General features: G+C 36.4%; 1 protein-coding gene across 8 annotated transcripts in view; it reads right to left on the minus strand.

Moving 5' to 3' along the window:
• Positions 1–18,188, minus strand: part of CCDC171 (coiled-coil domain containing 171) — a 299,073-nt gene that overhangs the window by 249,577 nt on the left and 31,308 nt on the right. For 7 of the 8 annotated variants that reach the window (XM_059141859.1, XM_059141862.1, XM_059141860.1 and 4 more), the window contains exons 5-7: positions 13,603–13,793; positions 11,464–11,595; positions 663–809 (exon numbers count right to left, since the gene is read on the minus strand). In XM_059141859.1, coding sequence (XP_058997842.1) covers positions 663–809; positions 11,464–11,595; positions 13,603–13,793 — 470 coding nt within the window. The remainder of the gene's footprint in view (positions 1–662; positions 810–11,463; positions 11,596–13,602; positions 13,794–18,188) is intronic. The other variant, XM_059141861.1, reaches the window with a different exon arrangement.

The following is an 18,188-nucleotide window of genomic DNA, read 5'->3' on the forward strand; positions in this document are numbered from 1 at the left end:
ATACTTCTCTGGCTTCCGGAACAATGTTAAATGACAGCAGTGAATTTAACTGGATTAGCTCTGGATTTTATCACTGAATTCTCCTTATAAATGTTTATTTACCTAATTACAATTATAAATTATGTCTAAGACAAAACTTCTTTACCTATTGAAATACTTAAATTTCCCATAAACAAAAGGAAAGTTTAAAAAAGAATTAACAAACAGATTTCTCTCAAAATTAAAGTGATTATATCATTCTCTCATCAAAATCATAACTTTCATTTGTAACTTGATGCTTCTTTTCCATCTAAAGTCTCACCTGAAATGTATTCCACAAAACCATGCATCTAGTATATGATCCAATCTACAAAATGAGAATTTAATATTATGTGTACAAAATCCTTTCCTGAGTTGCTTCCTCAATCTTATCATATAAACAATTACCTTCAAACTTTCCAAATATTCCATGGGAATTAACTGTTAAAAATGGATAGATTTTAAAAATTAGGGGCAAAATATAATTTACTCAAATACAAAGTTTTCAAAGAAGCCAGATATTCAATACAAATAAATGCTGAAAAAAAAAGTTTTATATTTGATAATAGAGTAAAACTTTTTCTGACTTTTTAAATTACTAACTGGAAAACACATATAGGTTTTAAAAGAATGAGAAAATATACCTCAAATTCTTTTCTAAGACGTTCTTCTCGTTGAGTGCTAAATTCGAGTTCACTTGTTTGACGTCGCAGAAGATCAGAGCAGTCCATGTGCTCAGTTTCTAATTTTTCTACCTTCTTGTGCATATTTTGTACGGCATTATCTTGCTCCTAGAAAGTAATTCGTTTCTGCATCAATACAGTTTATAAGCCAACAATGACAAAAACATATTTCACAGAAGACAGTGAGTAAACCTGTGCTTCAACCACAAAAATAGGTTAATTTATACAGTTAACTCTTGAACAATATGAGGATTAGGGACACCCACTCGTGAGCAGTCAAAAAATCTGTAAATAACTTTTGGCTCCCCAAAAACTTGGCTACCAATAGCCTACTGTTGATAGGAAGCCTTACTGATAACACAGTCAATTAACCCGTATTTTCTATGTTTATATGTATTATGTATTGTATTCTTATAATACTTAACTTTTTCTTAAATTTTTTCAGTATTTCTAGGCTACACAGTTCATCTCCAACTTTTTTCAGATTGTCCAAAATCTCTAAAAAGCCTTCCTACATATTCATTGAAAAAAATCCATGGATTTATACAGTTCAAACCCATGTTGTTCAAGGATCTTATAGACACTTTCTCTCATAGGCAAAAGAGATCTAGATATTCCAGCAATGTTTCAGAATATACACATATTCAAAAAAGCACGACTGGAGTTTTATAATTTGGGGGCGTCTGGCTGGTTCAGTTGGTACAGCATCAACTCTTAATCTCAGGATCATGAGTTTGAGCCCCAGGCTGAATGCAAAGATTACTTAAAAATAAAATTTTAAAAAAAGAATTATGGGAGTTTTACAATTTTAGAGCTCTGGTTAACACATGTTACGGTTCAAAATGTATAAAACATACTATAACGTTATGCTAGTTCAATTGACCTCTGAGGGTATTTACATAGTGCTGTAGTCCAAATGACATTTATAATGTTTTCCCTGCTCGTTAACATTTTTAAATATTTTGTAATACAGATGTACATTGCTCCTTTGTGTGAGGAGAAGTGATTAGCTTGAATGCCTGATAATGGCCCTTAAGAGGTTTTTATGTGAGCTCTTGGTACTTTAACTATGGTTATAGTTCTTCGAGTTGCATCCACTAGATGGCTGTGTTTCATTTCTTTCAGTTTTCAAGTTTTCAAATCTTTGCTGTATTATTGGAAGGAAGATATCATCAGGCAGTGTTCTACTGAAATCTCTCAATCTTTTCCAACTAAACTCAGAAATCAGAGTTGAACGTTATGAAAGTTCAAACAGGAAGTTAACACGCATATCCATGTATTTTCCACAGGTCAGTGTTTACATTCATCGTTCCCACTTAGGTCTCTGAGACAAGCTCCCTTCTTACCTTCCTTCACCAGCACAATCTTATTCCGGGACAAACAAGCACATACGGATCCAAAATGGTTTCAAGTACTGCCAGCCATTCAAAAGGTATCATCAGAAGATCTGAGAATGTCCCAAGCACCAAATACAATTCTCTATAAAAGACTCTAATTTGGACAGCACTGGACAGTACCGTCCACAGTCAAAGGATGAAGAACAAAACCTCATGTAATTCCTTCTCTCCATACCCCCTCACTCGTGAGATTACCACTATGTAGCTGACTATCCATGAACTCTTGTAAATTACTGTTTATTCATTTAAAAATATACATAGTACTTTGTGTGGATGATAGAAAGTTAGAGATGATGTGGCAGTCAAGAGGGCATATAATTTATTTTAATTTTTTAAAAAGATTTTATTTAATTATTTGCAGATAGAGGGAGAGAGCACAAGCAGGGGGAGCAGCAGAGGGAGAAGTAGGCTCTGTAACCTTGTCAATTTAGCATCAAGATTTATCAGTTTGATATGTTATCAAAATTTTTCCATTCTAGGGGCACCTGGGTGGCTCAGTGGGTTAAGCCACTGCTTTCAGCTCAGGTCATGATCTCAGGGTCCTGGGATCGAGCCCCACATTGGCCTCTCTGCTCAGCAGGGAGCCTGCTTCCCTCTCTCTCTCTCTCTGCCTCTCTGCCTACTTGTGATCTCTCTCTCTGTCAAATAAACAAATAAATAAAAAATTTTTAAAAATAAAATAAGTTTTCCATTCTAAGGGACACCTGGGTGGCACAGTTGGCTGTGCATCTAACTCTTGGTTTCAGCTGGGGTTGTGGTCTTGGGTTCCTGGGATCAGCCCCATGTTGGGCTCCAGGCTTGGTGCGGGGTCTGGTTGGGATTTTCCCTCCCTCTCCCTCTGTCCCTCCCACTCATGCGCACTCTCTGTCAAATAAAAAAATAAAATATTTAAAAAAAAAAAACAGAGAGAGAGAGAATAAACCTTCAAAATATCTTCAGAGAACAGAAGCAATTTCAGAATGGCAAAGTAAGGACTGCCAAAAATTCTTCCCTCCATAAAAGCAGCAAGAACACTGGCAAAAAAAAAAAAAAAAGAAGCCGAAATCATTTTTATGACTGGAAATTAACCATAGGCTTGCAATAATCTTATCAATAAGCACTTATTCAAGAAAATCAGCTGAATCTCTGTAAGAATGGTGAGCTTTGTAGCATTTTAGCTTGCCCCAAATCCATGCCCCTTTCCACCAGCTCCTAATAGCCTTGAAAATCAGTATTCTCAATACAATAGCCAAGATATGACAACCTAAGTGTCCATTAACAGATGAATGGATAAACAAAATATTACACACCCACACACACATATACATAGAGGAATATTATTAGGCCATAAAAAGGAAGGAAATCCTGCCATCTGTGACAACACTGATGCATCCTGAGGGCATTAAGCTAAGCAAAATAAATCAGAGAGGAAAAGGTAAAAACTGTGTAATCTCACTGACACGTGGAATCGAAAGGAACCAAACTCACAGAAACAGAGATCAGACTGGTGACTGCCAGAGCTGGAGGGCGGGGAATGGGAGAAATAAGTGAAGGTAGTCAAAAGCTATAAGATAGTAAGTTCTGGGATGTTAAGTACAAGCTGGCGACTTTAGTTAACAATAAATACTGTATTGTATATTTGGAAGTTGCTAAGGGAAAAAAATCTTTAAAGTTTTCATCTCAAGGGGCGCCTGGGTGGCTCAGGGGATTAAGCCGCTGCCTTTGGCTCAGGTCATGATCCCGGTGTCCTGGGATCGAGCCCCACATCGGGCTCTCTGCTCAGCGGGGAGCCTGCTTCCCCTTCTCTCTCTGCCTAACTCTCTGTCTACTTATGATCTCTCTCTGTCAAATAAATAAATAAAATCTTAAAAAAAAAAAAATGAAAGTTTTCATCTCAAGGAAAAAACATGTGTAACTATGTGACAAGAAAGAGCCTACTATAAGGAAAGTATAGTCCAAGAACAAGCAAGAGCACGGGAAAGTTAATAACCCAAAAGAAGAAATGAAAATTCAGTAGAAAAGTTACAACATGAAATTGAAGAAATCTCTCAGGAAACAGAACAAAAATATAAAAGGATGGAAAACAGAAGAAATTAAGGATGTCAACTTTATGCCAAACTGACCTTAAAATCCAACCCAATTCCAATCAAAATTTCACCAAGTTTGGGTGGAATACTACAAACTAAACCCAAACTTATATGGAAGATTAAAAGGTTAAGAATAACTCTCCTCTCCCATTAAAAAACAAATATTAAAAAGATGGGGGGACTGGGAAGTGTGCCTAGATGGCTCAGTCGTTAGGCAGCTGCCTTCAGCTGGGGTCATGATCCCAGGGTCCTGGGATTGAGCCGCATCAGGCTGCCTGCTCAGCAGGAGGTCTACTTCTCCCTCTCCCGCTCTCCCTACTTGTGTTCTCTCTCTCACTGTGTCTCTGTCAAATAAATAAGTAAAATCTGTTAAAAGAAAAAGAAAAAGAATATGGAGAGGGGAACTTGTCTTGGCAGATACCAAGACTACCTCTGATTCATAAATAGACAAGTGAAACAGAACACAGCACTCAGAAACCAAACCCTAGATGGAAAGGAACTTGACAGATGAGAGAACAACACTATAAATCAGTGAGTGGTGACAAAACAGACAGTTGAATAACTGATATGGGGCATTTGGTTATTCTTTGGAAAAAATTAAATAAAATTAGACCTTCCCATACTATGTATAGAAAAAATGCATACTCTCTTTATGACTTTAGGTTACTGAAGACATAAAAACACTATTAATAAAGAAAAAGACCAATAAATTCAACTATACTAACATTTAGAACTGTGCATCAAATACAACATAATTGTCTCCACATTTATCCTGGGGATATAATGAGGCAAGGTTTAGCAACCAAATAGATTAAAAACTCCTATAAATCAATAAAAATATACAAACAATCCAAAAGGAAAAAGAGAAAACTTATAAACTGGCAGTTCACAAAAGAAGAAACATGAATGACCAATAACTATAACATGCTCAATGTCAGGGAAAGAAATTTAAGCAAGAATGAGAAACAATTTCACACACTTCCTATTGCAAAGGAAACTAGACCTGAAAAATACCAAATATTCAAGAGACTGTAGGGAAGAGGAACTCTTCTTTTGAATTGGTACAACCACATGGGAGAACAACTTGGCATATATTTTTCCTCCAAGTAATTGCATATACACAAACTATATACCCACATAAACAAAAATATTTGATATTTGTGAAAGCATGGTATGTGATAATTAAAAGCTGGGAAGAATTTAAATCTCAATCGATGCAGTAATGGAAATTAATTGTCAGATATGCATAGGATAAAATGCTACATATCAAGTTAAATTGAATGAAACAAAGCCAGTTTATTAATTTGGATAATTCTCAAAAACACAAGTGAGAACAACAAGCTGGACAAAGATTCATACCTTGCAATAATCTATGTATATTTTTAAAACACAAAAAATAACAAAATAATTGGATACACTGTCAACGTATACAGACAGAATACTAAACACTAACTTCAGAATACTGGTATCTTTTGTGAATAGGGTGATGGTGGGATAATGAAGTAATTCAGAATAGTCAGTCTTAATAATGTAACAATTTATTGCTTGTCTGTTTTTAATTCTGAAACAGATACAACAAACATGATCTTGATGGTAAATATTAGTATTTAGTGATATGGTATGTTATGCTGGGTACTGGTTATATTAACCCCTGCTATTTTTTGTATGTTGAAATATTCGTTTTAAGTTTATGGTTTTATCAACACAATCCAAGACTGGGGTGCTTTATAAATAACATACAAGAAAATTCCAAAAGAGTTATAAAATAGTTCATGCAGTTATATATCAAGAATAACTTCTCTCCTTGAAAATAAAGGTTTAGAAATTTTGTCACAGAATTTATTTTGTAATAAAACAAAAAGCTACCGGGATCCTGACAGTGAAAAAGTTAAATATGATGTGTGTGGGTGTGTAACACAATCATTATTGTAAGGACAATAGAAATTGAAGGAGTTTTTCTTTTATCCACTAGAGGGAGGTGTTGAACTTAAAATATTTTAAAATGAGGCTTTGAACTGACTTTTACCATCACAGGAAACCACATTGCGCTACTAGAAAATAAACTTGCTTTCTGTCCACAGGTTTCAGAAACATAGCCCCCAAACTATAATTTTTTATATGTACTCACATAAACAACATTTCTCAGACTCCAAGATACAGTTTTTAGGTCTGAAGAATTACAAAAGTATGGTTAGAAACCGATCAGAGCTAAAGTAGTCCTCCTCCCTACCTCACAAAATACATCAATTTAGCTAGTCACCGCCCCAACCTAATACATGCTTATCTCCTGAAATCCCCCAAGCCAGCACAGTTCTACAAAAAGAAATAGTGTTTGCAGCCACAAAGTGTAAAATGGTACTAACTTTGTGCGGTACCAATAATGATGAATCCATAAGCTTGCACATTAAGCAGTGATACGTTTAGGCATTTACACAGTTCAATCACTTGTCCTACAGCTCAAAGATATGGCCAGGAATGTTAGTGAATCGTTTCTTCCGTTTTGTTTGGGGTTTTTGTTGTTGTGGTTTCTCTTTTTTAAAGTAAGCTCGGGGTGCTTGGGTGGCTCAGTTGGTTAAATGTCTACCTTTGGATCAGGTTATGATCCTGGGGTCCAAGGATACAGCCCTGCATCAGGTTTCCTGCTCAGTAGGGAATCGGCTTCTCCCTCTCTCTCTGCACTTCCCCCTGCTAGTGCTTGCTCTCTCTCCCTCTCATGCTCTCTGTCTCTCTCTCTCTCAAATAAATAAATAAAATCTTTTTAAGAATTTATAAAGTAAGCTCTATGCCCAACACGGGGCATGAACCCACAACCCCAAGGCCAAGAATCACATGCCCTATGACTGAGCCAGACAGGCACCCCAAATCTCGATTAGAGCAAAAAATTTTTGAAGGAAATAAAATGTCTTTCAATAAGGGATTCCTCAATACATATTGGGAACGTCCATATGGCAGAAAACCATGCAAATCCTACAAGAATAATACAAGGATGTCAAAAGATGAACACCAAACACACCAAGAAATAGAATTCCGTTTATGTAATACAGTGATAAATGTTTATATCCCCTTAGATAAGGAGTGGGATTCGAGGCGGAGTCATAGGACCTTCACTTTTGCTTTTACGTTTCTCTAAATGAGGGCATTTTTTACAGTGAGCACAATATATAGTCATTTTATGAACTGACTATAAAGCTATTTCCTGATTGGAAACAAGGCAGTATACCCAGCGCCTGAGTCACTGTCTATGCCGCTCGCTTACACAGGGCACAAGTGGGCAGTTTCCTAGGTAACTGCAAAGAAATGCTCCTTGCTGCTCTAGACCATTTCACGCAAACTTCTGAAATACTTCCTTCCCAGTGGAGCTTCCTCCAAGCTGTCCCTAGATCGTAACTGTGTCTATGGGGTCATTCTTCCACACCTTGCCCTCCACTCCCTAACATCTGACCTACTAATGCCTAAGCCTGCCCTGATGCCTTCTTTACTGCGTCCCCACTCTCCCTCCTCTTCAGTGTATGTTATTTTCAGTCTACATTCCTCATGAGTTTTGCCATTAAAGACTCTGCCATCCCTTTATCACTAGACACTTAAACTGAATTTAGTCGATGAAGGAGGAAAGGATCATTTTATTCCCTGGTTGAGTTCTAGAATTTGGGAAACAAATACGAAAAAATATACATCTTCTAAATGCTCTCAATCCTACTGATAAATTATACGTTGAAGGAGTGCCTGGATGACTCAGTTGGTTAAGCATCTGTCTTCAGCTCAGGTCGGGTCAGGTCATGATCCTGGAGTCCTGGAATCAAGCCCCATGTGGGGCTCCCTGCTCAGTGGGGAGTCTGCTTCTCCTTCTTCCTCTGCTCCTCCCCTCCCCTCCGCCCCCCACCAAGCTAATGCTCTCTGCGTCAAATAAATGAATTAAGTCTTAAAAACAAAAGCAAGTAAGCATCCTCAAAATTCCCATTGCTAGAGCAGGAATGAAGAAAAAATAAATAAAAACATAACAAACAGTCATTTTAAGTTAAAAATTTAATAAGCAGAGATAAAAATAAGAATATGTGTTTCAAAATCAATATAAATACTTTGTTTTTAAATTAAATTGGCTTTGATTTGTTTTGAAATTTCAAATAGTGTTAAAGGAAGACATGGAGTTTTTATGTTTATCAGAAGAGGACATGCATTTTTTAAAAAATGAGAAATACTTTTTTAAAATGAGGTAAATGCACTAGAGTTCCCATTAATATTCCAGAGAAGTACACCTCTATTTAGCTTTTCAATTACTAGGAAAGAAAAGAGACATGGCATAAAATTAAGATTTTTTTTTAATAGTGGGACTGAATTCTAAAGCCCAGATGAAAGAAATACTACACCTGCTTTGTCTGTTAAAGATGGGATTTCACTTAGGAGGTTTTTTTTTTTTTTTTTTTAAACGTATTTTAAAAGCTGAATTCCCTTAGAGAGTTACACAAAGAGAACACTATACTATACTAACATCTAATTATACGATGGAAACCTAAACCCATCAATAGCCAACAGAGAAGAGAATTTCAATCTATCCCTCAACTTATTTAAAATAAGACTTCTAAAAAGTACAAATAGTTTCTTAAACTTGCTTTAAAAAGGAAAAACAGTTTTATTTTGTTAATGTTAAAAGGACAGGAAATTGAGAGACTGAGCTCTGAACATTTCAGTGATACAATACAATAAAATGTATCTTACACTAATATTATACTATTTGTTAACTAATTGGAATTTAAATAAAAACTTTAAAAAATTATCTTACAAAAGGTCAGAGTAACTAAGGAGTATATTCCCTATTCCTTCCCATACATAATAATTAAAGCCTGATACCAGGGTGCCGGGCTGGCTTGGTCGGGGGAGCATAAGACTCAATCCCAGGGTTGTGAGTTCGAGCCCCATGTTGGGTGTAGAGATAACTTTAAAAAAAAAATAAAATAAAATCTTAAAAAAAAAAAAAAGACTGACACTTTATTCCTTTAGTACTTCATAATATAAAGTCACATACATTTCATCTAAGGTTTATAGAATTGCCCAAGAAACTGCATCTAAAATCACTTCACTCCCACATTTAAATATAAAGGCTTCTGAATCATATTTTACAAGTTTAGGGCTTCTGACTATTGGCACTGGAGATTTCTGAGTGTTCAGAAATGAAGAGGTTATTTTCATTTACTTATGTTTACTTGTTTGTTTCAGGTAGACTTTAAAACAATTATCAACAACAGTTCAAGTGTCAGCCATTCTGTGATGATTTCCCCAATCTCCCAGGCACTTAATTTCTCTTTCATGACCCCATAGCATTCTGTTCAAACTTTTATTATATTCCAATTTCTCTCTTTACATGTCTCTCTGTTTTAAGATCTTCAAGGATCTTAATCAATTTTATATCCTCAGCACCCACAGCAGAAACGCAGTCTGTACAAGGAAGGAAGGAAGGAAGAAGGGAGGGGAAAGAGGAAGGAAGAAAGGAAGGAATACAAATTACAAACAGACTCTAAGAGTACCAAGAGGTCTAAAGAATGACTATAGTATCTTTCCAGATTCTACAAATGGAGTGACTGGTAAGAAAACAACATCCAAGACCAAGGGTTTGGCAAAGCTGTGGATTTGTTGGTATTTTGAATACTTACATATATAACTAATTCAATATTTCCACTGTCGCTCTTAAAGAAATAAGGTGGCTCTTATTCTCTGCATGTTTTGGGCTGCCTTTGTCTTGCAGAGTGGTTTCTAACATAAAACTACTCCAAAATTCATTTTAGATGGATATTCTTCATTCTGTGAAGAATGTGTACCTTGGTGTGCCTATAGTCTACAAAGACTGTATTTCAATTTGTTGTTTTATACAGAGAAAATATCTTATCACCAAATAAGTAATAGAAGAAATTATGGAAATTTATTTTAAATTTTAAGTTAAGTTGGTCAGTGAATTAACAGTTTAAATTTCTCTTCTCTTTCTTTCAAAATAATTTACATGTAATCTCCTGAAAAAAATGCACAATACACCAAAATGAGAATCTGGTGACTGGTAGTCTCTTCCCACATTAATTACTCAGACTATGATCTGAGTAAATCATAAATCTCCATCTGCTCATCTACAATGGGGGTTGGGTATAATCAGTTATTTCCCAACCAGACTATTTGAAGGCTTGGGGATTCTGTGTGATGGGGAAAAGGAGTAAATAGAACACGATTAAGAATTTGCTCTTCTTGGGATGCCTGGGTGGCTCAGTCGTTAAGCAGCTGGGTTTGCCCAGGTCATGATCTCTGGGGTCCGGGGATAGAGCTCCTTGCTCAGCAGGGAACCTGCTTCTCTCTCTCCCTCTGCCTGCTGCTCCCCCTACTTATGCTCTCTTTCTCTCTCTCTCTCTTTCTGTCAAATAAATAAATAAATAATCTTTAAAGTAAAAAAAGAATTTGTTCTTCTTAAGGGAGAAAAAAACAACAAGACGAAGGCAGAGAGGGAGACAAACCATAAGAGACTCTTAATCATACTAAACAAACTGAAGGTTGCTGGAGGGGAGGGGTAGAGGGATGGGGTAACTGGGTTACTGACATTAAGGAGGGCACATGATGTGATGAGCACTGGGTGTTATATAAGACTGATGAATCACTGATCTCTACCTCTGAAACTAATAATACGTCATACATTAATTCAATTTAAATAAAAAGCTTTTTTTTAATTTGCTCTTCTTAAAAAAAGTTGAAGGGCGCCTGGGTGGCTCAGTGGGTTAAGCCGCTGCCTTCGGCTCAGGTCATGATCTCAGGGTCCTGGGATCGAGTCCCGCATCGGGCTCTCTGCTCAGTGGGGAGCCTGCTTCCTCCTCTCTCTGTCTGCCTCTCTGCCTACTTGTGATCTCTCTCTGTCAAATAAATAAATAAAATCTTTAAAAAAAAAAAAGAGTTGAAAAATCACTATGCTATATTAATTTATAAGCATCCTTTAATATCTAAAAGCCAATCATTCTATTTCTTTATGCTATTTAAAGGTTGTGAACAGTCTCATATTTTAAACTGGAAAAATAAAATACCAAATGTATATATGTCTCAAAAATCACATAATTTATGCAACAGAAGTCACCCAACTCTAATTCAGATAGTCTGCTCATAAGAGTTGCCCATATTGTCATGTAACCCCAAATGAAACATGGCCTTCGACAGATCAAAGATTAGGAATCATTTCTGTGTTGAGTAAACTAGCCAATTATTGCACTAATGTAGTATTTAATATCATAAGCATTTAAAAGACATATTTAAGGAACTAAATTATTATTTTTTAAATACCTGTACTATAAATTGTAACTCTCTTCTTTCTGCTTCCCATTGTTCTGCTTGTAATCTAAACTCCTCCAGTGCTGTCTCCCTGATATGAGACTCCATCTCATTCTTCTCCTGCTGATGTTTTTCCAATGCTTCCTTTATACGAATAAAATCTTGCTTTACTATTTGATCAATGAAAGTCGTCTTTCTTCCTTCATCCCCAATTCAAGTGTACCAAGGGTTCTCCTTACCTATAGCTAAAACTCATTATATTTATGTTAAAATCATTAATAGAACTATAATATATTTTGATCATTGAAATGTAGATTATATGTAATCTATATGTACATCTCTATGTAAAGTAGATAATATGGGAAGTTCTAATTACCTATGAACAAATATGTAATTTACATATAAAACTCACAGAGTACACTGTATTGACCAAAAGTGGTAAGAAAGGTATTTCATGCAACAAATCAGGATAAGGAAACACTAAAATGTTAAACATCTTAAAAATCAAAAAATTTTTAAGGTTTGGGCTATGACTAATTTCTTGTTCTGCAGATAATACTCACAAAAGACTTTTCTTCTTGGGTTTTCCTAGTTGTACTACATTTATAAGATTTAACTTGGTTAAAGCAAGAAGCCCCATTTAAAACTAATTTCCCATTGACACAAGGAGAAAGACTATGTGGTTGATATGAGAAGGAGGGAAAGCCTTCAGTGTCCATATAAACAGTAGCTAGGATCTGCATTATGAACATTACCCTTACAACTTTCACTAATGGAAAGTCTTCACAAAGGCGTTGAGCTTTTCCCCCTTCAGGGAAAATGCCTATTGAACCCTATTGAACCCTATTCCCCTACTTAGTCTGTGCAGATCAGCTCAAAGCCAGTAGCATAAAATCAAGCAGAGTTCTCTTATCAAGCAGCTCAGCCAGATCACAGGAAGATTTTATAACTTGAGGTGCAGGCTGATTGACTGACTGTAAGGAATGCCACTGCCATTATGCTTCTCTTCCGGTAGCTCTAGACATTTACAAGGGGAAGGTGATACACAGCCGCCCAGGAACTTGGAGCACCTGGAGCCACCTAAACTACCCCCATTCAGATGGGGGAAACCCTTGCACTAACACTAAAGGACCTGGGAGCATAACACTAAAGGAAGAGACAAACTGTGTCTGAAATGGAGGAAATCAGAAGATCTGCTGACAATGCCATGGAACATTGTACTGAAACTTTCACATTTAGGAAATGCTTGTGTAAACTTACCTCTAATAAAGATTCGTTTCTCTAGAGTTCTGAAAACCCATATACACCAGCAGTAAATAAAAGCGTTTCTATCATTTTTTTTTTATTTAAACTGGTGCTTCAGAAAAAATGACAAATATAAGCAATTCAAAATCTATCTTTTAAGGGGTTGGCAACTTCAAGTTAAACCATACTTTTACTTTAGAAAGATAAAGAAAAAAAGAACAAAAAATAGTAAAGTAAATAGCTCAAATAATTTCAGTAAAGGGTCATCAAACATTTTTCATGTCTTATCTATATAGAATGTACTCTACATAGATAATGAAGTCCATATCAGATATATAATTTTTAATATTTATTGTATATTCAGACCAAAATCGAATGCCCACATTTCTAAAATTCCAAATTTTCATACTGCTAAACTTAAAGGACAAGAGGTTCTCATTTTCTGATACTTTCACATAAGTGAGTTCTTCTAGTTTGACCAGAGATATCAACCTCTTTTTCACCAAAGAAAACAGCATACATATTAATATATTGCTAAAGCATATTACAAAAGAGACCCACAAAAATGCCCCTGAAAGGAAAGAAGAGAGGGAGTGAAGGAGGGTGGGTAGGAAGAAATCAGATTTTCTTTGATTTCTGGTAATATTTTCCTTTCCAGGCATAAGTTCAAATAATGTGTAACACATCTCAATGAATCTAAAAAAATTATTTCATAAAAATAATTTACCTGGTGGATGGCTCAGTCGGTCCTGGGATGGAGCCCCACGTCCAGCTCCACACTCAGCAGGGAGTCCACTTGAGATTCTCTCTCACCCTCTGCCCCTCCCCCAGCTCATGTGCACGCCCATGTGCTCTCTCTCACTCTCTCTCTGATATAAATAAATCTTTTAAAAAATAATAATTTACCTGTACAGTTTTCTCTAGTCTGCTTTTTTCTTTCATAAGTAAATCATATTCTCGATTGCAACTTTGAATTATATTGTCTCTTTCCTCCAAATCATGTTCAAATCTTCTGCATTCTTCTTTCCACTTCAGCTGGGAAGTCTGGAATGCTTTCTCCATCTCATTTGCCTTTCCTTGAAGTTCTGTGTTCTGAGCTATTAAAAATATTAAAGAATAATAGGTATGCCTATAACCACAAATTAAATCCCTAGGAATTCAAACACCTAGGCGCTGGAGTTGATTCCATTTACAGCGTGATCTCTGAACAAAACATTTAACCACTTCACACCAGTCAACTCAGAAAAACTCACGACAAGCCATTCTCTAATTTCCCAATCTCTTCTTCCCCTCCAGACGTAGGTGATTTTGCATGAAATGGTAGGATATCTTCCCAAACCCATGTTTGGGTGCACCTCTATGACCAACTGCAATTCTACTACATTTCTTCTATTCAAGAAAATAAATCAATCGTTGTGTGTTTTTTTTAAACTGTGGTCTATAGGACTACTTTTGTAAAATACTTAATAGATTAAAAATTTTGATATTTGGCTATTGGCAAGAAATTAGTTGTGACACAGTTACACATGAGGCTATCACAAAACTGAGGTTGGGAGCCACTGGTCCAGCCCTCAGAACTCCAGCTATTGAGTCCACCGAGATTAGGCTCAACTCACCTCTCATCCTAGTATTACACCGACATTAACTAACACCTCTCAACTCAGTACAGCTGCTGCTCTACCTCAACATCTAGAAAAGAAGCAATGGAACCCTTTATGGGTCTGGCTCCCTCACCTACCACCTGACTAAACCTCTCTGACTCTCTAACCTTTAGTTGGAATAAAATGTCTCCTACTTAAGCTGTTGTGAAGATAAAATGAGGAAATACACACAAACACACTTGTTAAACAAACCAAAATAGAAAAAAATTTTAAAAAGCCACAGTTTGTAGTATTATTTTTAAGTTCTATTAAAGTAAATTAAAACCACAATGTGATACCACCTCACACCAGTCAAAAATGGCTAAAATTAACAAGTCAGTAAACAACAGATGTTGGTGAGGATGAGGAGAAAGGGGAACCCTCTTACACTGTTGGTGGGAATGCAAGTTGGTGCAGCAACTCTGGAAAACAGCACGGAGGTTCCTCAAAAAGTTGAAAATAGAGCTACCCTATGACCCAGCAATTGCACTACTGGGTATTTATCCAAAGGACACAAATATAGTGATTCAAAGGGGCACATGCACCTCAATGTCTATAGCAGCAATGTTCACAATAGCCAAACTACGCAAAGAGCTCAGATGTCCATCAACAGATGATGGATAAAGATGATGTGGCATATATATATACATATACGCATGTATATATGTATACATAATAATACATATATATATATATATATATATATACACACACAATGGAATATTGCTCAAAAAGAATGAAATATTGCCATTTGCAACCTAGAGGGTACTATGCTAAGTGAAATAAGTCAGTCAGAGAAAGACAAATATATTATCTCACTCACAGGTGGAATTTAAGAAACAGAACAGAGGAACATGGGGAAGGGAGGAAAAAATAAAAAAGGACAAAATCAGAGAGGGAGACAAACCATAAGACATTCTTAAGTCTAGGAAACAAACTGAGGTTCAGCAGAGGGGAGGTAGCTGGGGGATGGGGTAACTGGATGACAGACACCAAGGAGAGCACTTGCGATGAGCACTGGGTGTTACGTGCAACTGATGCTTCACTAGACTCTTCCTCTGAAACTAAAATAAACAAACAAACAATGTTTGTGTTTCAAACAGATCTAAGTTCAAAAGGTTCAATCGTCAAAGGTATAAGAGGCACAAAAAGTCTCCCCTAGGGGCACCTGGGTGGCTCAGCTGGTTAAGCAACTGCCTTCAGCTCAGGTCAGGATCCTGGGATGGAGTCCCACATCAGGCTCCCTGCTCAGCAGGGAGTCTGTTTCTCCTGCTAACCTCTCTCTTATTCTCTCTCTCAAATAAATAAATAAAATCTTTAAAAAAAAAAAGTCTCCCCTAATTCAGCTGCTCTCTCGACATGACATTATTCCATGGTCTAGCATCCCAGATTGTAGGCAAGAAATTTAAAGCCATTTCATTCCTGTTCATTTACATATGGCCTATTTTTCTTTTGTGTCTTTTCTCTTTGAAAAGCTTTAGGAGATCTTCACTTTGTCTCTATTTTTCTGAAACTGCATAATGCTTTGCCCTCAGGTGGGTCTATTTCTTGTCCTGGTGGTGAATATTCAATGGGCCCTTTCAATCTGGCAACTCGTAACCTTCAGTTCTGAGAAGACCTCCTACGTAATTTCATAGAGGATTTATCCCTCCCTGTTTTGTCTCTTATCTCTTATTTCAATATTACCTATTATTCAAATTGACCCTCAAATGTTCTTGCCTTTTCCTTCCTGTTTCTCTACCTCTGCTTTTTTTACTCTAATTGCTGGGATATTTCTTCCATTTTCATCTCCCAATGCTTCTATTGATATTTTTCATTCCTGATTTCATATTTTTAATTTCTAAGAGCGTCCCTTTTTTTTTTATAGCAAATGATTCTTGCTTCATGGATAAAATATATTCTCTTTCAACTCTGTAGATATTAATGCTCCTTGTTTGTTAAATCTTCTTTTCCCCTGCAGTTTTTGATTCTTCCAAATTATTATTTTTTTCTCTCCATTTTAGAGAGAAAGCATCTGGTAATTCTTAGTTCTCTTCTCTCAATTAAAGTAACTGTAAAGGTGACACACTCATATAGCCAACGCTAGATTCTGAAAGTGAGGATATAGGGCTTGATAACTGTCGTCCTGCACTGGAGAATATGGTTGGGCCATTTATTAGGAAACTCCCAACCTTGGTATCATTAGGTTTTTCCTCTTGGTTTGGTCCAATGATCTATAGAAGAGTCTTTTAAGCTCCCACAGGGAGTATAGAAATCTGGGTGCTAGCTTTTGGAGAAACCAATAGAAAAAGGAGACTGGAAGGAATAGTTTCTCAATATTCGGCATTGACTATGCTATCGTCCTGTTTTTGCTAGTCTGGAGACTCTGTATTGTATCATCTCCAGAGATTAAGCCACCCAACTCCCAGCTCCCTCTAGAAAGTGAGAGCAATCCCTGAGTACACTGCTCTTGGGAAGGAGATCTAAGAACCTAACTGCCTCTAAAGCAAAGAGCTTTTCATTTAACCTCCTTTATTTTACCTACTACTGCTATTCCAATTCCTAATTCCAGAGGTATCTGATGCTTCCAGTTCACAAACATTTTGACTATCTAACAAGTTGTCTCCCAACTATTTATTTAAAAGAAATTAGGTTTTTTTACAAAGTAGTTAAACCATTTACTCTCCCACTTACAAAGTAGAAGAGTTCTAGTTGCTCTACATCCTTACCAACATTTGGTATTGACAGTCTTCCCAATTAGCACCACCTAATGCATATGTAATAAACAGTCACTGTGGCTTTAATTTATGTTTCTCTGAAGACAAGTGAGATTAAGTATTTTTCAGCTCGTTAATGGCTATTCTCTCTTCCTCTATAAAATGTCTGTTGAAATCATTTGACTTTGGGAAATAACTTCCCATCTTCCCTGGACTTCAACCTCCTCATAATTAAATCAAAGTCATTAACTTGTATATTTAGTGCCTTTCAATTTTTATAAGTTCCAGGTAGTTGTGGTTATTAAATGCCAGAGGTAATCAAAAATACTTTTGACCAGTGGAAATAACCCAAGACAGCTGGCCACAGCTCGGCCCAGAACCTTACAATAATTCCAAGTTAACATTCATTTAATCCCATGTAACCACAAAGAACTTTCATTTTTTTCACTTCATCCTTAAAGCAGCCTAGGGTAAGTGGTAAAACCAGGATCTAAATCTAAATCTTCTGAATTCATGTTCGATATTCTCTTAATTAAAACCTGCTGCATACAGGAATGGTCACAGCAGCATCGGGGCGCCTGGCTGGCTTGTCAGTGAAGCATGTAATTCTTGATCTCAGGGTTGTGAATTTGAGCTTTACATTGGGTATACAGATTACTTAAAAGTAAAAACTTTAAAAAAAGGAATGTTCATAGCAACATTATTCTTAATAACCAAGAACTGGATATTACCCAAGTGCCCATTAACAGAAATTGATAAATTTATGTGATACGTCATTCAGTGTAATACTAAGTATCAGTACAAAGTTCATACAACGATATAGATGAACTCACACATGCAATGTCGAAGGAAAGAAGCCAGACATAAAAGAGTACATATTATATGATTCTGTTTAATATGAAGTACAAAAAAGAGGCACAATTTATCCACACTATTAAAAATCAGAATAGTAGTTATCCATGTGGAAAGACTTCCAGAAATGTTCCATTCCATGATCTGGGTGCTTCTTATGAGTTATACACTTATATTAGGCACATTTCATTACATATATTCTACTTTTTTAAGATTTTATTCATTTATTTGACAGAGAGAAAGAGAGAACAAGTAGAAGGAGTGGCAGCCAGGGGGAGAAACAGGCTCCCTGCTCAGCGGGGAG

This window comes from Mustela lutreola, chromosome 12 (assembly GCF_030435805.1).
Source record: "Mustela lutreola isolate mMusLut2 chromosome 12, mMusLut2.pri, whole genome shotgun sequence".
In the NCBI taxonomy this organism is placed as follows: Eukaryota; Metazoa; Chordata; class Mammalia; order Carnivora; family Mustelidae; genus Mustela; species Mustela lutreola.